At 46.9% G+C, this 25,416-nt stretch overlaps 1 protein-coding gene across 1 annotated transcript in view; it reads left to right on the forward strand.

The window, feature by feature from the left end:
- LOC138765349 (di-N-acetylchitobiase-like) overlaps positions 1-25,416 on the forward strand; it is a 37,682-nt gene that overhangs the window by 6,965 nt on the left and 5,301 nt on the right. Inside the window, exons 3-7 of the mRNA XM_069942390.1 lie at positions 206-416; positions 3,167-3,378; positions 15,130-15,301; positions 17,649-17,746; positions 18,427-18,585. Coding sequence (XP_069798491.1) covers positions 206-416; positions 3,167-3,378; positions 15,130-15,301; positions 17,649-17,746; positions 18,427-18,585 — 852 coding nt within the window. The remainder of the gene's footprint in view (positions 1-205; positions 417-3,166; positions 3,379-15,129; positions 15,302-17,648; positions 17,747-18,426; positions 18,586-25,416) is intronic.

Here is a 25,416-nt window from a genome sequence, read left to right on the forward strand (position 1 = left end):
TGCGTGTGGGGGTGGGGGCGGGGGCGGGGGCGGGGGCGGGTGTGTGTGTGTGTGTGTGTGTGTGTGTGCGCGTGCACTGTGCTCCAGAGAATCATTGTTTCATCTGGTGTGAATGTAGTCAGACAATAATAAACGTGGACTTATATCTGGAAAACTAACACATTGAGCGAAGGGTTGTTGTGGAGCTCCGTTACTGGAATTTCAGTGCAAGGAACAAGTAGATTGGGATGACCTGTGTTTATTCATTAATATGTACCCAAACCCTATTCCCTTCCAGCTTGTTGTCTACGACACTGGTGGAGACGACTGGAAGCATTACGTCTGGTCTAAGGTCACCACTATTATGTCTGCAGGGAAATCTAACCCCGAGCTTTTGTGCCACTCTCATTCCAAAGGTGTACGAGTTCTTCTGAGAGGTAGTTAATTTTTTTTCACAGAAATATTTTTAAAATTTGGACATACAGCGTGGTAACAGGCCCTTCTGGTCCACGACCCACGCTGCCCAATTGCACCCAATTAACCTACAACCCCCTTAAGTTTTGAATGGTGGGAGGAAACTGGAAACCCACACCGACACAGGAAGAACGTACCAACTCCTTACAGACAGCGCGGGATTCAAATCCCGGGCACTGGTGCCATAACAGCAAATGGTAAAACCTCATGGTAAAATCACACTGTAAAAGCGCATGGTAAATCTACACTTTAAAATCGCACAATAAAAGTAGCTGGTAAAACCGCACAACAGAATTAGATGGTCAAAGCACAGTAATGAGCTGAATTGTGAACAAGATCAAAATGGGTTTCCAGCATTTCAACTGTGGTGATATGTAATTACCCCACTAGGTCACCGGGAGTCATCCTCGTGACCTTGTCTATAAAGCAGACCAGAGCTACAGTCTAGCCTTCCAGGTTTGTCTTGCAGAGAGACAAGACCTCTTAGTGTACATATTAGTTTATTAAAGCTGTCTTATATTCGCACTGCTGGTGTGGTAATTAACCTCTTAGTGTACGTATTTGTTTATTAAAGCAGTCTGATATTCGCTCTGCTGGTGGAGTTATTGTCAGTACATCAACACAGCAGGAGAATTGGGTTTATTTCCAGCAGACTTCCAGGAGCTGCTTTGTCCTCAATAAGTGGATAAGAATCTGGCACAAATTGTCACTCTCTGCTGACAGTCACAGACCCAGTGAGAGTGGCCTTTGTGGCCGCAGTCACAGACCCGGCTCCAGTACCCAGCCCCTGGCACAGTATATTCTTGGAAAACATTTAAACCGTTGCTGCATTTGCAGGTTCCTCCCCCTTCACGGAGTTGCCTGGAAGATAAGCAGTAACATTATAGATAGTTAAACCTCCCCCGAGTTTACAGATAAGGCCTGTGACCAGGACGACCCTTACTAAGCAGGGATAAAGAGACCCTCCCCACCGCAGCTCCTCTCTCCTCCTCCCAATAACCGGCGCGCCTCTCCCGAGTTCACCGCTGCCTCGATCACCACCACCTGCGACACGAGGTTGAACCCCCTCCCGCAGGATGAGACCTGAGCTGGGAGCGCCGCTCCCGGTGCTCTGCTGCCAAACCGTGGAACCCAAGCCAGGGCTGGATTCGGATGGGCAATTGTGGCAATGTCGTTGTTGGAGGCAGGGGGAAAAGTGAGCAATCCGATTGTCTGACTCAGTTCCATCAGTGACTGGGCACTGAGAACAGGGGCAGGGAGGACAGGGCATTGATGTGGCCACACTCAGAGTATTGTTCCTGGTCACCCAGTGATATTGTTCAGGTGGAAAGGGTGCAGAAAAGATTCACGAACATGTTCCCAGGACTGGAGGTTTTGAATTACAATAAAACCCCTGGTATCCCGAATTCAATCAGCTGGCAAAATAAATGAAGAAAATACATTTAAAAAATTAAAATAAATAAGAATAAAATCAGATGTAAAAAAATACATAAGTTTAAAATTGTAAATGTTCCCTGAGGTAACAAATAAACCTTTGGTGAAGATGGAGGCAAATATTCAGCCAGTGGAGGAAGAGTCTTAGTCGGACTTTGCTCGTAGCAGCTGTTTGAATAATGTTGTGTGAAACCAGAATGAAGAGCTAGTTGCTGCCGCTCGCCGTTGAGGTGACTCTCTCAAAGTGGCTCCTTATCCCTGCTTAGCACCATCAATTTCTCGAAAGACTATTGCGGAGAAACCAATAGGCTTTTATTCACTTAAGAATGCAAGCACATCCCTACTGTTCAATTGTCCTGCACTGAGCTGCGGGGGGCTGTGGAACAGTCACCTTTATACAGGAGCCTGTGGGGAGGGGACCACAGGTACAACTGGCCAATAGGTGGCCTGACCAGACAATTGTACGATTACAGTGGTTTACCACAGGAAGGGGCACCCGGTCAGATGGTTTATCTGTAAACTTGGGGGAGGTTTAATTATCTATAATGTTATTGTTCATCTTTCGGGCGGCTCCGTGGAAGGGGAGGAACCTGCAGATGGAGCGACAGTTAAATGTTTTCAAAGAATGAGACTGAAAATAAAGTAAAAATGCTTTAGGGTTTATATATTCATGCAAGTGAAGTTTGTTCAGTGTAAGTACAGTATAGTATTTTGTCTTTTAAGCTGTATTAGTTAAGCATTCTAAGAATAGTCTCAAGCAACCGGAAAATGCACTTATCCGGCATCCACCAATCCCCGTAAGAGCCCCAGGGGTTTGACTGTATAAGGGGAGGCTGGATAGGTTGGATTGTAGGATCCTGAAAGGTGACATTATGGAGGTTTATAGAATCATGGAGGGAAATGGATAAAGTGAATGCTCAGGGCATATTTCTCCCTGGGGCAGATAATTCCAAACCTGCAGGCATAGGTTTAATGAGAGAGCGTTGAGGGGCAACATTTTCAGGACATGTCTGGAACAAGCTGCCAGAGGAAACTGTAGATGTGGGGACAATTACAACATTCAAAAAATACTTGCTTTATGGGCAAGAAGGGTTTGGAAGGATTTAGACCAAATGCAGGCAAATGGGACTAGCCCAGAATGCCAACTTGGTCAGCATGGATGTGTGGGGCCAAAGTGTCTGTTATGCGCTGTGGTACTCTGGTTATTTGGGGGTGGAGGGGGTTCATTGATCCACATGATACTGAACTCCTGTGTCCAATCTTCTTGACGGTTTACCAGGAGTTCTGCCTCCAATTCGCACTTTGAAGACTGCACAACAGAGGAAATATTGGATCAGGAAGAAGTTGCAGTTGGTGAAAAATCAATTTATGGATGGATTCGGTTTACACATAAATGAGGTTGTTGTAAGATATTCCGCAGAGTCTCGCGGCATTACTCAAATAATCCGTGAAATGTATGAAACGTTCCACAAAGAAATGCCCAATTCAAGGGTAAGTGAACTATAATTTTTTTAAATGTGATGAATTTTAGTTTCCATTTGAGTTTGTAAAATGATCTTTTTTCCCCTCGGTAGACAAATTGAAATCCATTAAATATGCAGCAAACTTGGTGAGGTCAAGAAATAAATGAACAATATTTAGAGATAAGAGTACGGTAATAGGTTCTTCCGGCCCACGAACCTGTGCCGCCAAAATATACCCATGTGACCAATTGACATACTGGCCCCATATATGCTTGGAAAGTGGGAGGAAACCAGAGCACCCGGAGGACTCAGGGAGAACATGCAAACTCCTTATAGACAGCGCCAAATTGGAACCTGTGAAGTTGATGCTGCAATAGAGTTGAGCTAACCATGCCGCCCTGAACTGGAATGCCCACTTCCAAATTCTGATATTGGGCCAGCATAGGAATCAAGATTCAAGATTTGTTTATTGTCCTGTAATAGCACAGAACATGTAGTATTACATGAAATTGCCTTCTGCCTGCCATAAGACAGATAAAGCATCAGTTAGTGTTGCCCAGTATCCCTTACAGTACGAGAGAAAGAGAAGCAAAAGAGAGTCCCTTCAGAGACACCGAGTGTCCGTGGATTCACCCTCCAGCAATTCCTGCAGCCTCTGTAGCCACGTGGACTCCTGTTCAATCCATCGGCCTCCCGAGCTCCAGATCCAAAACCCCGACTCGATTGGGAAGCCTTTAGGGCTTGAAACCCATCGGGAGTCCTTCTTGCCCTCAGCACCCTCTCGAATCTGGGCTCAGATACCTGGTTCCCATGAGCCAGTCTCCAGCAGACCACATGGGTCCCCCAACCACACTGGGTGTGAGTCCCTCAGCCGCCCACTTGTCCACTGCCATGGTCACTATCTTATTCCACCTGCCTATCATCCCCTCCCCCTCTGGTTCCACCTGCCCATCACCCCCTCCCCCTCTGATTCCACCTATCACCTGCCAGCTTTTTGCCCCACAGATACTACTTGACCTTGCACTGTATTTGGTTCCCAACTTGCCTCAGCCAATTTTTTAGGTGCTAGAGCTCACTAAAAACATTTACAAGGAGGTCTCATGAGACTGGGCCTTGGTGGCTGCCATGTTGTATTTTGCGTTGTATAATTGACAGCGAATGGTAGGACGAGGGAGGAGGACGACCAATCGTGGAAGAAACAGGTTCCTTGTATGTCCAAATTAGCGCGGGAGGGATGGGTGGTGGTGGAGTGACCCTAAGAGGTACAGGGGAGGCCATTAACTCAAGCAGCACCATACCCTGGCCACAACAGTCATACCCTCACCAACATTTCCTCGAATCCACCTGCCCCTACCTCAAATATATCTAACGCAATTGTCAATGCCCCTCCAAGGGAAATGGGTCCCATGTCTTTGCCGAGGTCTGGCTTCTCATAATTTATACTTCCAGTAGACCATAAGACGTAGGAGTAGAATTAGGCCATTTGGCCCATCGCATCTTCTCCACCAGTCAAATCACGGCTAATGTATTTTTCCTCCCATTCTCCTGCCCTCTCCCCATAACCATTGATGCCCTCACTAATCAAGGGCCTCTCAAATTTCAGTTTGAACAAAACCAATGGCTTGGTCTCTACAGCTGTCTTTGGCAAGTTCTACAGACTCGTCACCCTCTGGCTGCAGAATCTTTTCTTCACCTCTGTCCTAATGGGTCATCCTTTTATACTGAGGTTGTGCCCTCTGGTCCTGGACTCTCCCACCTCTGGAACCAGCCTCTCGATATCCACTCTATCCAGACCTTTTAATGTTCGGTAGGGGTGAGATTGTGTGAAAGAAATGTGTTGTAAGGTGGCTGAAACATGCCAATAAAACATCGTTATCTCTTTTGACATCTTTCATCATTCCATAACTTCCATCTTCTCCCTCCCCACCACCTTCCTGCCTGTCCAGACCACCTATCACCCTTAGAATCACAGAACATTACAGCTGAACTGTTTTTTTGCCTAGTCCCACTGACCTGCACCCAGTCCATCTCCCTCCATAACCCTCCCACCCATGTACCTGTCCAAATTCTTCTTAAATGTTACAATTGAGCCCACATTCACCACCTCAGCTGGCAACTCATTCCATACCCCCACCACTCTTTGTGTGAAGACGTTCCTCCTCATGTTCCCCCTAAACTTTTCCCCTTTCACCCTTAATCTACATCCTCTGGTTTGTATCTCACCCACCCTGAATAGAAAAAGCCGACCTACATTTACTCTGTCTGTCCCCCTCATAATTTTAAATACCTCTCTCAAATCTCCCCTCATTCTTCAACATTCCAGGGAATAAAGTCCTAACCTGTTTAACCTTTCCCTAGAACTCAGTTCCTGAAGTCCGGGCAATGTCCTAGTAAATCTTCTCTGAAATTAGTGAGACTGAACAAACGGTTTGGATGGGAAATACACCCAAATTTATATCTAAACTGTACTACACTCTCCAGAGCGAAAGTGCAAAACCTGGGTTGCAGAGGTCAAGGGAAAGATGGGAGACAGACTTGAGTGTGGGAATTCCAGAAAGAAGCTGGTCAGATTGGAGCAAGGACAGCCTGAGATCAATTATAAAGACTAGATATGGACTGGTTCAGTTTCATTTTGTTTACATCAATTATATCTTAACCTACAAAAATTACACAGATCAAAAGCTGAAATTTCAAAGATGTGTTTCAGATGTGGGTCTGAGACAGGAACTTTTCTACATGCCACATGATCGTGCGTGAAGGTTAGGCCATTTTGTCACGAAATCGCAGACCTGGACCCATATCTATCAGGTAATTTCTTGGAAATAGGCACCAAATATCAAATCTCATTTATAAAAATAGCACTGACGGTAGCAATAAAATTTGTCACGATCACTTGGATGTCCGACTCCTCTCTACATATAGCACAATGGACTGCAGAAATCAACAGCTGTTACCGACGGAGGAAAGTCACATATAACTTAAAGAATAAATATGACATTTTTGTAAAGATCTGGCAGCCAAACCTGGACCACGTAGGGGCCCAGATACAGTAATAAAAAGGATGAATAAAGGGCATAAAAGTAACTATTATACATACAAAAATGTAGTTTTCCCAACTGTCCTCTATATACTTCAAATATCTGTAAGCTCTGACGATGAACAGATCTGTATGTGTGGGGAGGGAAGGCAAGGAGGGACTGTTTTGTTCTTGTTTTGGTTTGTTGTATTTGTGAGAAAAAGCTTAATATATTGTTTGTTTAAAATGTCACTATGTATATATTTTAAAAAAAAACAAAAATAATATACAGTATGACTCCGATTATTCAAAATGGTCTGACCGGGCCCATTTCGGATGAACTTTTTTTTCGGAGAACTGGTCATTTTTTAAAAACAGCCCGGTACCAACAGCAAATCATTTGTAACAGTATTTAATCAACAGCAAACAATGGGGGAAGGCTTTTTAAACTTTAAAATAATGTTTAATTCTCACCCAAAAAAGTGCTGGCCTCTGCCGATCACCGACACCTCCGCATTGAGGGCCCCGCTCATGCCAGGAGCCCGAGGGTCCTGCTCCTGCCTGGGAGCTTGAGGTCCCCGCTGCCACTGGGAGCCTGAGGTCTCCTGCTGCCACCACCGAAAGCTTGATGTCCCCGGTCAGTTCGGCTCCGAAAACATTTCGGATAAATGAGGATTTCGGAGAATCCAATTTCGGATCATCTGAGTTGTTCTGTATTCAAAAAAAATAGCAAATCTCTCTGCACTCTTTCTATCTTATTGATATGTTTCCTGTGATTGGTGACCAAAACTGTACATAATACTCCAAATTTGGCCTCACCAATGTCTTGTACAACTTTACCATAACATCCCAACTCCTGTACTCAATACTTGATTTATGAAGGCTAATATGCCAAAAGCTCTCTCTACAACTCTGATCACCTATGATGCCACTTTCAGGGAATTATATATCAGTATTCCTACTACACTCCTCATGGCCCGACCATTCACCGTGTACGTCCTTTCTTGGTTTGTCCTTTCAAAATGCAACACCTCACCCTTAATCTCCATCTGCCATTTTTCAGCCCATTTTTCCAGCTAGTCCAGATCCCTCTGCAAGCTTTGAAAACCTTCTTCGCTGACCACAATGCCTCAAATCTTAGTGCCATCTGAAAACTTGTTGATCCAATTGACCACACGACTGGCCCTCTGGTGCTCCTCACCCTTCCCTTCAGGCTTCTGCCCATTACGTCCCAGTCCCCGATAATGGGTTTCTGAGTATTGTTATTGTACCCACTTCTCCAGCTTCCTCCAGCAGCTTATTACAGATACAGACCACCCTCTGTGTGATGAGCTAAAGCTGTGGATTGACATGTGGCATTATGATGTTGTGGCCATTAGTGAGAGATGGTGGAAGGAAGGTGGTGACTGGCAGTTGAATGTTCCAGGATTTCCCTGCTTTAGATGTGACAGAGTTGGTGGATTAAGAGGGGGAGGTGTGGCATTACTTGTCAGGGACTGCTGGGGCAAGATAGACTGGAGGGCTCGTCGAGGGAGGCAGTGTGGGTAGAGCTGAAAAATAAGAAAGGTGAGGTTACTATTATGGGGGTATATAATCGGCCTCCAAATGGGGAAAGGGAACTAGAAGAGCAAATGTGCAAGGAAATAGCTGAGATGAGCAGAAGAAATAGGGTGGTGTTGGTTGGGGATTTCAATTTTCCAAACATGGATTGGGAAACGCAGTCAGTAAAAGGGCAGGATGGATTAGTATTTATGCAATGTGTTCAGGATTGCTTTTTGCAGTAATATGTTGAGATGCCAACTAGAGGGGGCGCGGTGCTAGATCTGTTGTTTGGGAATGCAATGGGGCAGGTGACGGAGGTAAGCGTTGGAGAGAACTTCGGATCCAATGATCATAGGTCCATTAGCTTTAGCTTAATGATGGAAAGGGATAGATCGGTTCCAAGGTTGAAGATCTTCAAGTGGGGGAAGGCCAGATTTGGAGAAATGAGAAGGGATTTGCAAGGGATTTGAAAGGGATGGAGCATTTAACTCAGCCAGAAAAACTTGATATCGACCCACAGTCAGCTACAGCCTTCAAAGCCTTTAAGTTCTGGCTGCTGAACTTTGAAAACTTCCTGAGATTCATTCAGGTAGAGGAGGATAACCAGCGTCTAACAGTATTGCTGTCTATGGTGTCCTTGAGAGTCTACGAGAACATCCAGGATGAGACCACTTACACCGCAGTCATAAAGGTATTGAAAGAACTGTATGATCAACCGGTGAACAGAGTTCATGCCCGGCTCGTGCTTGCATCGAGGAAGCAATAGCCCGGCGAGTCCAGCAGGGCATATTTACAAGTATTAAAGGCGTTGGGTAAGGACTGTAACTGTGTGGACAAAACTGCTGCCGAGATCACAAATGATCTCGTCTGGGATGCCTATGTGGCCGGGCTTTGATCGAACGAAGTGAGGCTGCGCTTGCTCGAGCAAGGGGTAGAAAAACTAGAGGACGTGGTCCGGATTGCAATCACAATGGAGGATGCAGTCTTAAAGTCCACCGAGTTCTCTAGGGACTGGACCCCTCGTTCTGATGTGAGTAGAGTGCCCTTCTACCCTACCACCCCCCGAGATACTGACGGCCTGTCGGCTGCTGCTACACTACCCACTGTGAACCCAAAATGTTATCTCTGCGGGAGGGACAAGCACAGCAGGTCCTTCGATGAGTTCTCAGGGTTTTTACAGATATGTGAACAGTAAAAGAAGGGTTAAAGATAGAATCGGTCGACTGGATGATGGGACCGGTGAACTATGTCAGGAACCATATGAGATGGGAGAAATATTGAACAATTTTTTCTCATCCGTATTCACAAGGGAAAGGCCCATTGGGTTGTACGAGATAAGAGAGGCAAAGGGCTTAGTTATGGAAAGGATAGGGATTAGTAAAGCAAGAGTTTTGGAGCTTCTAAGTTCAATTAAGGTGGATAAGTCTCCTCATCCTGATGGGAATTTCCCAGGACTTTAAGGGAGGTCAAGGAGCAAATAGCGGAGGCACTGAGGGTGATTTTTCAAAGATCACTGGAGGAGGGGATGGTACCACAGGATTGGAGGGTTTCAAAAAAGGCAGTAGATGTAGGTCAAGTAATTATCGGCCAGTAAGTTTGACTTCGGTGGTGGGGAAGGTTATGGAGGGTATTCTTCGAGATAGTATATACGTATATTTGGATAGGCAGGGATTGATTAGGGGCACCCAACATTGGTTTGTAAAAGGAAATTCATGTTTGACCAACCTTGTTGAGTTTTTTGAGGAAGTGATAAAAAAAGTGGATGTAGGTAGAGTGGTGGATGTGATCTATTTGGATTTTAGGAAGGCTTTTGATAAGGTTTTGCATAGAAGGTTAATAAGGAAAGTTCAGTCACTAGGAATTAGTAGAGAGATTGTGACATGGGTTCAGAGGTGGCTGGGAGATAGACAGCAGAGAGTCATGGTGGACAACTGTCTGTCAGGTTGGAACCCTGTGACAAGCGGGGTGCCTCAGGGATCGGTGCTGGGTCCCTTGTTGTTTATCATTTATATTGATGATTTAGAGGAGGGTGTGGTTAACTGGGGAAGCAAATATGCAGATGATACGAAAATAGGGGGAGTGGTGGGTAGTGAGGTAGATTTTCTTGGATTACAGAAGGATTTGGTTTGTTTAGAAGAGTGGGCTGAAAGATGGCAGGGAATTCAATGTAGACAAGTGTGCAGTGTTGCATTTCAGTAAAAATAATGAGAATAAGACATATACAGTTAAGGGGAGAGCATTGAGGCACGCAGAGGAGCAAAGGGACCTGGGGGTTATGGTACAGAGTTCACTGAAGGTGGATTCCCATGTAGACAGGATGGTTAAGAAGGCATATGGTATGCTGGCCTCATAAATTATAGCATAGAGTATCGAGCTGGGAGGTGATGCTGCAGCTGTTTAAGGCATTGGTGAGGCCAGGTTTGGAGTATTGTGTTCAGTTCTGGTCTCCAAAATATAGAAAGGATATAGATAAGGTGGAGAGGGTGCAGAGAAGGTTTACAAGGACGTTACCTGGCTTACAGCATCTAGATTACAGGGAGGGAGAGATTAAGGAGACTGGGACTTTATTCATTGGAATGTAGACGACTGAGAGGGGACTGAGAGGTATTTAAAATTATGAAAGGAATAGATAGACTAGACATAAACAGATTCTGTCCCCTGAGGGCAGGGGAGGTTGGAACTAGAGGCCATGAGTAAAGGGTAAAGGGGCAACACTTTAGGAGAATTATTAGAGGTGGCTTTTTCACTCAGCGAGAGGTGGCAGATTGGAATGATCTTCCAAATGAGATAGTTGTGGCATGGTCCTTCTGTGATTTAAGAGAAGGTTGAATGTGTACATGGAGATGAAGGGGTTGGAGGGTGATTGGCAGAGAGCGGGAGGCTTGAGCTAGTGGTGCTGTTCTAATGAACTAGCGCGGACTCAAAAGGCCAACATGACCTGTTTCCGTAAATGGTTACATGGTTATAAATGATCATCTCACTTTATCCTGCCCCTCTTGATTTTGTAAGATTAGCCTTCTGTCATGGTAATGAATATGCATGATATGTATTAACAAGTCAGATGGTATGCACTGGAGGTGGAAGGTGCAGGATGATGAAATAAGGGAAGCAGGAAAATAAATACACTGGGATGTTCAACTGGTAAAGCATGTGGTGATGGTGTTATTAATTTCACATTTCGGGCCACAAATGTGACATTGGCGACGAGGATAAACATTTTGGATTTTAAATGTGATAAACATTTTGGATTTTGAATCGGTGGCTTTGAGCTGGAAGGTTTTCTTCATGCCAGTCACAGGAGCTGAATTTCTGGCACTTCGAGGTATTCCTCAATTTGACCCGACGGGTGATGCAAGCACTGTGAGTGTGAAGTGGAAGGCATGGCTGGAAGAATTTGAAGCCTACGCCGACAGTCGTGGCCTATTTCTCGATAGCAGTACGGCGGAACAGAAAGCGCAGCGGAGGGCGTTACTTCTCTTCACCGCAGGATCCGCAGTTCGGGAAACTTTTAAGATGCTTTCGAATACTGGAAGGAAGGAGGAATACCAGAAAGCTGTAGATGCATTGAATGCACACTATGTGGTGACACCGAATGCTACATTTCAATGCTATTTGTTTCGCAAGACAAAACAAGAAGATGGAGAAACGGTTGCCCAGTACGTGACGAGATTGCGACAACTGGCTGTGGGATGCAATTACGTGGTAGCTGATTTGGACAACCAGTTATTGGATCAAGTTGTGCAGCACTGCAGATCAGACAAACTCAGAAGGCAACTGCTGGAAAAAGTGGGTGAGTTGAAACTTACCAATGTTTTAACAATGGCTGCTGCATTAGAGGCTGTTGAGGGGCAATTTCATACCATGAAACTGAAAGACAACTCAAGCCAGCCCAGTAAAGACAAAGTTGGTCAACAAGTAAATAGGCTCTCGCATAGCCATAGCCAGCCAAGAAATATGCCGACACATGACTTGGAGTGTTACAGATGTGGAAACAGAGGTCATTTTGGAAAAGACCCATGCTGCCCAGCAAAAGGCAAAGTTTGTAGAAAGTGTGGAGGTAAGGACCACTTTGCAAAGAAGTGCAAAAGCAAGTCAAATGCAAACCAGAATGGGAAGAGTACAGCTTCTAAGGGCAAAGCTTGGGGGAAAGGAAAGTATCCTGGAAAGAAAGGCACTATTCGCCATATAGAAGGTGACCCAGAAAGTGACGATGATGATGACAACCAGGATGGGCAGGAATACTATCAGTTTACATTGAATGATGTACATCATGAGAAGGTCCCAGTGATAATTGGTGGTGTGACAGTTCCGGTCATTGTAGACTCAGGCAGTGACAGTAATGTAATTGACCGACATTTATGGGAGAAATTGAAAAGATAAAAGATCATTTGTACATCAAAAAAGTGTTCAAAGAAACTGTATCCATACACAGCAACCAAGCCATTGCAGACCATTGGATGTTTCACTGCGACTGTTGAAGCTGGTGATAAATACACCGAAGCAGAGTTTGTTGTCATAGACGAGAGGGGAGAACCATTGCTGAGTAGACTCACAGCGCAAGACCCGGCAATACTTCATATTGGAGCTCGTGTCAATTCAGTTCAGTCATACGAGGATATGAAGCAAGAATTCCCCGCAGTTTTCCAGGGAGTACGAAAACTGAAAGGTCGACAACTAAAGCTAGCAGTGGACAAAACGGTCAAACCCAAGGCGCAACCAGTGCGCAGAACTCCATTTGGACTTCATGGGAAAGTCGAGGCCAAAATCAAAGAGTTGATCAAGCAAGACATTATTGAACCTGTAGAACATTCAACACAATGGGTCAGCCCAGTAGTGATCATGCCCAAACCAAATGGTGACATAAGACTGTGTGTTGATATGAGGATGGCCAATTAAGCTATAATTCGAGAACGACACCCCATACCAACAGTGGAGGAAGTACTTCAGGAATTAACTACCAGTCAGGTGTTCTCAAAAATTGATTTAAAATGGGGCTATCATCAATAATCCAGGGACGTGACAACATTTGTGACTCACTGTGGATTGTACCGGAACAAGAGACTATCGTTCGGCATCAATGCAGCTCCTGAGATCTAACAGTACGAAATCCATCGAGTGATTCAAGGCATTCCTGGAGTTGCCAACATTTCTGATGACATCATAGTCCATGCGGCTACAAAGGAAGAGCATGACAGACGGTTGAGGTGTGTGCTATCCAGACTACAGGGGGCAGGCCTTACCGTGAATGGAGACAAGTGCCAGTTTGGTGTGTCAGAGATGGACTTCATAGGACACAGGCTTACACAGGAAGGACTGAACCCAGCTGATGCCAAGGTAAAAGCTGTTGCAGATGCACTTGAACCCCAGAATGCAACGGAGATGAGGAGCTTCTTGGGATTGGTTAATTATTACACAAAGTTCATCCATAACTTTGCTACATTGGCAGAACCACTGAGGAAACTAACCAGGAAAGGTGTACATTCCATTATGGCTCTGAGCAGAAGGAAGCGTTCACAGCTCTGAAACAAAGTCTGATGAATGCTGATACTCTTGGGTATTATGATCTGGCTGCACCAACCAAAGTCATAGCGGATGCTAGTCCTGTTGGTTTAGGAGCCATGTTGGTCCAGATGCATGATGTGGGACCAAGAATCATTGCCTATGCCAGCAGATCTTTGACAAACGTTGAAAGGAGATATTCTCAGACAGAGAAAGAAGCACTCGGACTTGTATGGGCTTGCGAGAGATTCCATGCATATTTGAATGGCATTGAATTTGAACTCATCACGGACCATAAACCATTGGAGGTGATCTATGCCGCCAGGTCCAAACCGTGTGCCAGAATAGAACGATGGGTGCTCAGACTCCAACCGTACAAGTACAGAGTAGTTAACATTGCTGGGAAATAAAACATTGCTGATCCGCTGTCCAGATTGTTGAAAGATGGATGCCCACAATCCAAGTCAGAATTGGGGACAGAAGCAGAGAGTTTTGTTTGCTTCGTAGCTATTCAGTCGACACTGGAAGCTGTGACAACGAGGGAAGTCGAGAGAGAGTCCGAACATGACCCAGAACTCATGGAAGTTAGAGAATGTATCCAAAGTGGACAATGGGACAAGTGCATTCACAAGGCATATGTTCCCATTAGAGACGAACTTTGTTGCATCGGGCATTGTGTATTGAGGGGTTGTAGATTGGTGATACCACAGAGGTTGAGACCGAAGATCGTATCATTAGCTCATGAAGGACACCTAGGTATTGTTGGTACCAAGCAAAACCTCAGGAGTAAAGTATGGTGGCCAGGTTGTGATAAAGACGCAGAGAAATTCGTCAAAACCTGCCATGGGTGTCAACTCACAAGTAGGAGTAATCCTCCAGAGCCGATCCGGAGTACGCAACTCCCGACAGGACCGTGGATCGATGTAGCTGTTGATTTTCTCGGACCTTTACCAAATGGTGAGACAATCATGGTAGTGGTAGATTACTACAGCAGATACTATGAGTATTCTGTGATGAGGTCAACAATACAAAAACAATACAAGCGTTGGCAGAGATCTTCGCGAGATATGGATTGCCTGTTACGCTATACTCTGACAATGGTCCACAGTTCATTTCTGTTTAGTCGACTATTTGGTATTAATTGAAAAAAAAACAAAAGTATTGGAATTTAAACATGTGAGGTATATAAATTTAAATGTTTACATTTTGCATATGAGGTGAGCATTGTATTAGTATAATTACAGAAGAACAGTCGAGCTATTATATTACATTTGGTTATAACATGTTTATGTTACATTTTGTGAAGAGGGAATTTGAAGTTGTTTTGTTGGTTCAGAAGGCAGAAAAATGCTATTGATAGTGTTAAAGTGTTTACATTTAAACATAAAGATATAAAGTTTATTTCTGGTGAAAGGAGGGAAGTCATGATAATGAATATGCATGAGATGTATTAACCTGAGCGGAAGTCAGATGGTATGCACTGGAGGTGGAAGGTGCAGGATGATGAAATAAGGGAAGCAGGAAAACAAAGACACTGAGATGTTCAACTGGTAAAGCATGTGGTGATGGTGTTATTAATTTCACATTTCGGGCCACAAATGTGACACCTTCCACCTCCTCCAATCCAAGCTGTGCGAGGTCTCCCTATAACCCAACCCCATGTGTGTTCACCGTTCAACATTAGGAGCGGTTAACCTCTTGACCTTTCTCTTTTGTACCTAGGTCATAATCGAAGTGCCTTGGACACCAGAATGTGCATATGGCCGATGCTATGAATATGCAAAACTTGCTAATTATTCTGACTTTCTGTTTGTGATGGGCTACAGTACACATACCCCTTCAAATCAAGATTGCTTTGCAAAGCCAAATTCTCCCTTTGATAAAGTATTATCAGGTACATGCCACATGAGGCTGCCAAACAAGGTGGGATTCTATGGTGTTACCGGAAAGGAGCTAGCACGGATAGGAAATTGTCTGACTGGCCGAAGGCAAAGAGTGGGAATGAAGGGGACCTTCCCTGCCAGGGACGGGTGGTGATCCGCAGGGGCTCGGTGTTGGCTCCTCTTTCTACGTGAATGATTTTGATGACAGAACTGGCCAGGTTTGCGGATGACACGAGGATAGGTGAAGGGGCGGGTAGCGTTGAGGAGGCAGAGTGTCTGCAGAGGTGCTTGGACAGGTTGGGAGAATGGGGAAAGAAGTGCCAGATGAAATACCGCATCGGGAAGTGTATGGTCGTGCACTCTCATTGAAGGAATAAAGAAGTTGTCTTCAATGGGGGGAGAGTTCAGAAAGCGGAGGTCGAAAGGGAATCCTTGTGCAGGTTGAAGGTTAACCTAAAGGTTAGTTTGGCAGTTGGGAAAGGAAATATTATGTTCATATTAAATTCAAGAGGACTACAATTACAAAAGCAAGGATTTACTAAAATGTTGCCTGGGTTGCAGTATCTAGAATATGGAGAGTGATTGAGTAGACTGGGAGTGCAGAAGGTTGAGGGGGAATTTGATAGAGGCATTTAAAATTATGAGGGGAATAGATAGAGCAAATGTGAATAGGCTCTTCCCCTTGAGGGTAGGTGAGATGGGAACGACGGGTCATAAGTTGAGGGTGAGGGGGCAAAAGTTTAGAAGTAACATGATAGGGGGCTTTTTCACTCAGAGAGTGGTGGCTGAGTGGAATGACCTTCCGGAAGAGGTGGTTGCAGCAGGGTCAATTTTGTCATTTAAGAGAAGGTTAGATGTGTGCATGGATGTGAAGGATTGGGGGGTTATGGACAGGGAGTGGGTAGGTGGGACTAGTGGAGATCACTTAAATTGGTGTGGACTAGAAGGCCGAGATGGCCTGTTTCTGTACTGTAATTGTTGTATATGTAATGCTGAGGCTTTACAAGGCCTTGGTCAGACCACATTTGGACCACTGTGAACAGTTTTGAGCCCCATGTCTCAGGAAGAATGGACTGGAATTAGAGATGGTCCAGAAAAGGTTTACAAGAATGTTCCCGGGGATGAGAGGGTTAACATATGACGAGTGCTTGTCGCTCTGGGCCTGTACTCACTGCAGTTTAGAAGGCCGAGAGTGGATCTCATTGAAATCTACCAAGTATATAAGGGGCTCAACAGAGTGTATGTGGAGATGATGTTTCCAGGCGTAGGAGAGTCTGGCACCAGAGGGCACAGCCTCAGAATAAAAAGTCGTCCTTGTTGAACAGAGATGAGGAGAAAATTCTTCAGTCAGAGGGGGATGAATCCGTGGAATTCATTCCCAGTCTGTGGAGACCAAGTCATTGGGTACAGTAGATTTAAAGATTTGACAGATTTCTGATCAGTGAGGGTGTCAAAGGTTATGGGGAGAAGGCAGGAGGACGGGGTTGAAAGGAAAAATACACCAACCAACTGTGGAGCAGACTTGATGGAGTAGAATGGTCCACTGGCATCACAAGGGGAGCACGGACCGCACCGGGTGACACCAGAACGACTGTCGATAAAATTTTTCTGCAGAGTTTTGGCAGAAATTTATTATTTTGTAAAAATATCCCTGCATCAGTTATAAGAACAAAAACATTTTCTATGAGCCCAGTTCTCACAGAACAATGTAGCGACAAGGCCAAACTCTGTGCTCATTTACTTTGAGAACCTTCTAATACGCTCTGGTCAGAGCAAACTCCACAACACCCCCCCCAACCACTGGCTCAGTGCCACCACACCCTCCCCCAACTCAGATCCAACCCCCCCCAACCACTGGCTCAGTGCCACCACCCCATCCCCCAACTCAGTGCCACTGCCCCCTCCCCCCAACTCAGCACTGCCACCACCCTGGACATACAAGGAAAACACACCTGTTTCTTCTACACTCAGTCCACTGGGGTGGGGGCAGGGGTGACACCATGAGTTTTTGCTCTACACCAGTGACGCCACTGGAATGGCCTGTGTTGATATGACCACCAGCCAACTGCAGGGGGCAACTTCTGTACCTGTAGGAAGACCACCCAAGGGGCTGACTCCCCCTGGCCGCTATCAATCAGCTGACCTGCATATAAACCTGAGCTGGCCCCTCCAGAGCCAGTCACACGGAATCACCAAGGCTCAAACTGGGGTTCAGACTTTTACTGGAATAAAGCCTGTTGTCCAGTCTTTTCTGAGTTTGTGCTTGCTGCTACCTTATTCAGTTCATGGCCATCTTTTATGTGATAAGACCCTTTGATATCAACCAGCCCAGATTTAATGTTAAATTTGCTTATTTAGGCATCTCTGGCTATCTCAACTTGGGTATCCGCCCCAGTAAGCTTGTATTGGGAGTTTCATGGTTTGGTGTTGATTATACATGCAAGAGGTTCCATGAGGTAAGGACAAGTCTGTCGCCTACATCAGCCATTTCCTATGGGGGCCAAAAGGCCCCCACCCCCACCTTCCCCTGGGAACACATGTGGGGGAGAGAGGTTTGGTGGGGTGGGGTTTCGGGCTGAAATCGTATTTTTTATGCAGCCAATAGGAGAGAAGTACAGAAGAAACCAAAACTTGACAGCTTCGCAGGGAAGGGGGCCCCATAAACCTTGAGCAGAAGAGTATGGAGGGCTGTGGGCTGGATGCAGGTAAGTGGGACTAGACAGAAAAATGGTTCAGCAACATACCGAAGGGGCCTGTTTCTGTGTTGTAATGTTCTGTGACTCTTTTTATATGTTTAATGTCTGTTTTATATTTACTTTCCATAATTCCACCCCTCAGGAGTTTGCACTTGAGAATCTGTTGACAATTGGCAAAGTAACTCCATTCATCAGTTGGTACTTTACCCCATTCTCAGCCCTTCCAGCCACGGCCCCGTGCCGCCCAATTAATATTCAACCCCCGTCCGCTTTGGAGGGTGGAAGGAAACCAGAGAGCCCCCCCCCACCACCCCCCACCGGGGAAAGCCACGCAGACACGTGGAGAACTTACATATCGAGAGCGCCGGAATCGAACCGTCATAACAGCATCGTGTTGACCAAGCCGCCTGGCTAATTTGTGATTCCACCGTGTGTTTCAGCCGGGTGGGTGTGAGCTATCCAGAGGGCCTGGCAAAAACGTTTGCAGCTTCAAAGCTGGACGTAGGATACCGTACAAGAAGATCTTGCAGCTCTTGCCCAGAGCAACATCGAAGAAGCTTTGGGGAAATAATTTGAAAGTCCCGTCTTTTACCTACAAGGTAAGTTTATACTTCAAAGCATTTTGGAGGTCTACATATTGGGGCATTCTCCCTCTCTTTTGTCACCATTTCCCAAATTTAGAAAAGTTCAAACTGCGTGTACAGGAATAGATGGGATGAACGCAGGGGGTAGGGGAATCAGTAACCAGAGCACATGGGCTTAGTTGGGGGGGGGGGGGGGGGGAAATTTAGCAGGAACCTGAGGGGGAACTTTATTTACACAGTGGGTGGTGGGGGTACGGAACAGATTGCCAGAGGAAGTGGTAGAGGCAGGTGCCATTGCTAAGTTTAAAAGAAAAGTGGACAGATACATGGATAGGACAGGTTTACGGGGATATGGAGCCAAATGCAGGTGTGGGTGTAACGTCACTGATTCCCCACACTTACAAACAAATGACGGTTACACTCACACATCTCTTCATTATTCACTGGACACAATTTTGCCTTCTTCAACTCCCCAGCCAAGCCTCTCTGACCTTCTAATTGGCTCACTGACTCTCACTCTCTTCCCGGCGAAGTTAAATACATGGCACTGACAGCCCAGCCACCCCTCCCCCCTCCTCCCCCAGCCTCCGGGCCGTGCAAGGAGACAACTGATCGGAATTTTCCCGCTGCGTAACGGTCTGGGAGGGACAACGAATGCAGCAGATTTTTCAAATCTACCAATGCAGAATAATGTGACAAGAAATCCGGTCCCTCAATGGAATTTGCACCATTTACAATCGTGAAGACCCACCGAGAAGGTTTCTAGAGATCAGAATCCAACATGAGTGGCCATCCTTTCGAACATGAGACATATTGGGGTGTCTGTGTTCCTACGTGGTTGGAGGGACCACTGCATCGGAATCGACAAGAAATTGAGCACCTGGGAGACGGTCTTTGAGGAAAAGACGGTGGCCATCGTGCCCATGGGCAGCAATTACCATTTGTAGAAGTCACAAGGTGGCTGACAGGACCAGGAGGCAGCATCAAATCTCTGGTGCTTCTGGTGCTTCCAACAAATACGCCGTCCGTCGCTTCTACCACGTCCTTGACTGCCACAATTCCAACCAGGTCGATGGAAGGAATTCTGTTGGGTGCCCAAAGCTTGGACCTGCTGCCATTTATAGAAGTTACAAGGTGGCTGACAGGACCAGGAGGCAGCGCCATATCTCTGGTGCTTCCAACAAATACGCCGTCCGTCGCCTCTACCATGTCCTCGACTGCCACGATTCCAACCAGGTCGATGGAAGGAATTCTGTTGGGTGCCCAAAGCCTGGACCTGCTGCCATTTATAGAAGTTACAAGGTGGCTGACAGGACCAGGAGGCAGCGCCATATCTCTGGTGCTTCCAACAAATACGTCGTCCGTCGCCTCTACCATGTCCTCGACTGCCACGATTCCAACCAGGTCGATGGAAGGAATTCTGTTGGGTGCCCAAAGCCTGGACCTGCTGCCATTTATAGAAGTCACAAGGTGGCTGACAGGACCAGGAGGCAGCGCCATATCTCTGGTGCTTCCAACAAATACGCCATCCGTCGCTTCTACCACGTCCTTGACTGCCACGATTCCAACCAGGTCGATGGAAGGAATTCTGTTGGGTGCCCAAAGCCTGGACCTGCTGCCATTTATAGAAGTTACAAGGTGGCTGACAGGACCAGGAGGCAGCGCCATATCTCTGGTGCTTCCAACAAATACGTCGTCCGTCGCCTCTACCATGTCCTCGACTGCCACGATTCCAACCAGGTCGATGGAAGGAATTCTGTTGGGTGCCCAAAGCCTGGACCTGCTGCCATTTATAGAAGTTACAAGGTGGCTGACAGGACGAGGAGGCAGCGCCATATCTCTGGTGCTTCCAACAAATACGTCGTCCGTCGCCTCTACCATGTCCTCGACTGCCACGATTCCAACCAGGTCGATGGAAGGAATTCTGTTGGGTGCCCAAAGCCTGGACCTGCTGCCATTTATAAAAGTTACAAGGTGGCTGACAGGACGAGGAGGCAGCGCCATATCTCTGGTGCTTCCAACAAATACGCCATCCGTCGCTTCTACCACGTCCTTGACTGCCACGATTCCAACCAGGTCGATGGAAAGAATTCTGTTGGGTGCCCAATGCCTGGTCCTGCTGCCATTTATAGAAGTCACAAGGTGGCTGACAGGACCAGGAGGCAGCGCCATATCTCTGGTGCTTCCAACAAATACGCCGTCCGTCGCCTCTACCATGTCCTCGACTGCCACGATTCCAACCAGGTCGATGGAAGGAATTCTGTTGGGTGCCCAAAGCCTGGACCTGCTGCCATTTATAGAAGTTACAAGGTGGCTGACAGGACCAGGAGGCAGCGCCATATCTCTGGTGCTTCCAACAAATACGTCGTCCGTCGCCTCTACCATGTCCTCGACTGCCACGATTCCAACAAGGTCGATGGAAGGAATTCTGTTGGGTGCCCAAAGCCTGGACCTGCTGCCATTTATAGAAGTTACAAGGTGGCTGACAGGACCAGGAGGCAGCGCCATATCTCTGGTGCTTCCAACAAATACGTCGTCCGTCACCTCTACCATGTCCTCGACAGCCACGATTCCAACCAGGTCGATGGAAGGAATTCTGTTGGGTGCCCAAAGCCTGGACCTGCTGCCATTTATAGAAGTTACAAGGTGGCTGACAGGACGAGGAGGCAGCGCCATATCTCTGGTGCTTCCAACAAATACGCCATCTGTCGCTTCTACCACGTCCTTGACTGCCACGATTCCAACCAGGTCGATGGAAAGAATTCTGTTGGGTGCCCAATGCCTGGACCTGCTGCCATTTATAGAAGTCACAAGGTGGCTGACAGGACCAGGAGGCAGCGCCATATCTCTGGTGCTTCCAACAAATACGCCGTCCGTCGCCTCTACCATGTCCTCGACTGCCACGATTCCAACCAGGTCGATGGAAGGAATTCTGTTGGGTGCCCAAAGCCTGGACCTGCTGCCATTTATAGAAGTTACAAGGTGGCTGACAGGACCAGGAGGCAGCGCCATATCTCTGGTGCTTCCAACAAATACGCCATCCGTCGCTTCTACCACGTCCTTGACTGCCACGATTCCAACCAGGTCGATGGAAGGAATTCTGTTGGGTGCCCAAAGCCTGGACTTGCTGCCATTTATAGAAGTCACAAGGTGGCTGACAGGACCAGGAGGCAGCGCCATATCTCTGGTGCTTCCAACAAATACGCCGTCCGTCGCCTCTACCATGTCCTCGACTGCCACGATTCCAACCAGGTCGATGGAAGGAATTCTGTTGGGTGCCCAAAGCCTGGACCTGCTGCCATTTATAGAAGTCACAAGGTGGCTGACAGGACCAGGAGGCAGCGCCATATCTCTGGTGCTTCCAACAAATACGCCATCCGTCGCTTCTACCACGTCCTTGACTGCCACGATTCCAACCAGGTCGATGGAAAGAATTCTGTTGGGTGCCCAATGCCTGGACCTGCTGCCATTTATAGAAGTCACAAGGTGGCTGACAGGACCAGGAGGCAGCGCCATATCTCTGGTGCTTCCAACAAATACGCCGTCCGTCGCCTCTACCATGTCCTCGACTGCCACGATTCCAACCAGGTCGATGGAAGGAATTCTGTTGGGTGCCCAAAGCCTGGACCTGCTGCCATTTATAGAAGTTACAAGGTGGCTGACAGGACCAGGAGGCAGCGCCATATCTCTGGTGCTTCCAACAAATACGCCATCCGTCGCTTCTACCACGTCCTTGACTGCCACGATTCCAACCAGGTCGATGGAAGGAATTCTGTTGGGTGCCCAAAGCCTGGACCTGCTGCCATTTATAGAAGTTACAAGGTGGCTGACAGGACCAGGAGGCAGCGCCAAATCTCTGGTGCTTCCAACAAATACGTCGTCCGTCGCCTCTACCATGTCCTCGACTGCCACGATTCCAACCAGGTCGATGGAAGGAATTCTGTTGGGTGCCCAAAGCCTGGACCTGCTGCCATTTATAGAAGTCACAAGGTGGCTGACAGGACCAGGAGGCAGCGCCATATCTCTGGTGCTTCCAACAAATACGCCGTCCGTCGCCTCTACCATGTCCTCGACTGCCACGATTCCAACCAGGTCGATGGAAGGAATTCTGTTGGGTGCCCAAAGCCTGGACCTGCTGCCATTTATAGAAGTTACAAGGTGGCTGACAGGACCAGGAGGCAGCGCCATATATCTGGTGCTTCCAACAAATATGCCGTCCGTCGCCTCTACCATGTCCTCGACTGCCACGATTCCAACCAGGTCGATGGAAGGAATTCTGTTGGGTGCCCAAAGCCTGGACCTGCTGCCATTTATAGAAGTTACAAGGTGGCTGACAGGACCAGGAGGCAGCGCCATATATCTGGTGCTTCCAACAAATATGCCGTCCGTCGCCTCTACAATGTCCTCGACTGCCACGATTCCAACCAGGTCGATGGAAGGAATTCTGTTGGGTGCCCAAAGCCTGGACCTGCTGCCATTTGCTGCTCCAACTCAGTTATCTTCGATGGAGAAGTTCCTGGCGCTTCCTGTGACTGAGAAAGTGATGATGGGTCACAAAGTGCAGAAGGGCATTGGAAGGTTCTGTGAACTCATGGGAGTCACCACTTGTAACGGCACTGATTCACCACAGCTTACAAACTAATGAAGAACACACTCCCTTGTTTCCTTCAGTGTATCATGAAGTCGACTTTCTTTATTCTTCACCCCAAACACCACCTTCCTGAACCCCTCTGACCTTCTCATTGGCTCACTGCCGCACGGTTGATCCTGACGCTCTCACTCTCCACCTCCCGACCAAGGAAAGTACGTGACTGCGACACTAGTATGGGTGGGACAGTTTGGCCGGCATGGGCAAGTCGGGCTGAAGGGCCTGATTCCACACTCTGTGGCACGATGATTCTATGCCCATTTTAGTCACACAGAAACAGATCCTCCGGCCCACCCAACCCGTGCTGACCGTCTTACACCATCTTCACCCACCTGTCGATGGAGGAACGTGGGTTCATCTTCGGGATGAACTTTGCTACAAGCTGGTGTCCACATGGAAGTTGTTCATCTGAGATCGGATCCCCACTGCTCTGAGTTTTACATGATTTCTCATCTACCTTTCTCCTTTACCTCTCTTGTGATGAACACATGACTTGCGTGTTCTAAGAAAATCTACAGATGCTGCATGGATTACTGTGCTTAGCTATTTCCTGCAGAAGAGGTTTACCAGGTCGCTTAATCCCACTCTTTTCTGTGCATACAAATTTTCCCCAATTCTCCACCCACACCAGTGCATGAGCGCTGATTCACTGTGCTCCAACCTTGCGGACCAACCTGCTTCCATGGGACATTTCTGAAAGTCCAAATACATCGCATCACCCTCACCCTCTCTTCCCAATGCATCCTGAAGGAATTCCATTACATTCTTGAAAACTTGATTTCCCTCAGTTCTGCCCATCATTTTTTTTTCCTCTCTCGATAACATGTCAGAAAGGATTTAAATTTAGGTAGTCTGCACGGTAACAGGCCCTTCCGGCCCATGAGCCCATGCCGCCCAATTAACCTACAACTCCCAGTGGGTTTCGAACAGTGGGAGGAAACTGGAGTCCCTGGGGAAAACCCACGCAGACACGGGGAGAATGTACAAACTCCTTACAGACAGTGGGGGATCAAACCCCAGTCCCGACCACTGGTGCTGTAAAGGCATTACACTAACCGTTACGCCAACCATGCCTCCCACGGTGACCAGGTGGTTATCTGGATTAGAGGGTATGAGCTGTGGACAAACATGCGTCATTTTCTCTGGAGATCCATGAGGAGACCTGATAGAAGTTTATCAAATTAGTAGAGCCCAGAAGACCATAAGATATAGGAGCAGAAGTAGGCCATTCGGCCCATCGAGTCTGCTCCAGCATTCACCCACTAACTGACCCAGTCCCTTTCTCCGGCCTTCTCCCCATAACCCTTGATCCCCTGACTATTCAGACACCCATCAATCTCTACCTTAAATACACCCAATGATGCGACCTCCACAGCCACCCGTGGTGGCAAATTTCAGAGGTTCCCCTCTCTCTGGCTGAAGAAATTCCTCCACATCTCTGTTTTAAATGGATGTCCTTCAATCCTGAAGTTGTGCTCTCTTGTCCTGGACTCTCCCATCATGGGAAAACAACTTTTTCACATCCACTCTGTCCAGGCCTTTCAACATTCAAAATGCTTCCATGAAGTGTTGACCAGAAGACCATAAAACAATAAGACTTAGGAGTAGAAATAGGCCATTCAGCCCATCGAATCTATTTTCCCACTCAGCCCCACTACCCAGCCTTCTCCCATAACCTTTGATGCCCTGGCTAAACAAGAACCTACCAATCTTTGTCCATGCTTTTCAACATTCAAAATGTTTTAATGAGATTCCCCTAAATTCTACCAAGTCCAGGCCAAGAGTTGTCAAATGCTCCTCATATGATAACCCTTCCATTCCCAGAAACATCCTTGTGAACCTCATCTGAACCCTCATCAACGCATCCTTTGTTAAATGAGAAATTCACCCAGGGTCTTTTTATCCCAGCATAAAAATGCCAAACCTGTGAACAGTTCACTTTTTAACTTATGCATGTATTTAGAAGTCTCCACCCTAGTATTTAAGGCATGGTCTTTACACTGCCAGCTAAGAACAGGTCATATTCATTAATTCCTGAAGACAGTAGCAGAATGGTGCCGAATTTCTCTATCTCTAAGGTCTCAGTACAGAGGTTTCTGTGTCTTCATGGTATACACTGCCTTGACACCATCTACACTAAAATCCCATTACCAGCACTTGGTCCAGAGCCTTCTGTATTCATGCTTGTCTCAATACTT

Source organism: Narcine bancroftii, chromosome 5 (assembly GCF_036971445.1).
Source record: "Narcine bancroftii isolate sNarBan1 chromosome 5, sNarBan1.hap1, whole genome shotgun sequence".
NCBI lineage: Eukaryota > Metazoa > Chordata > Chondrichthyes > Torpediniformes > Narcinidae > Narcine > Narcine bancroftii.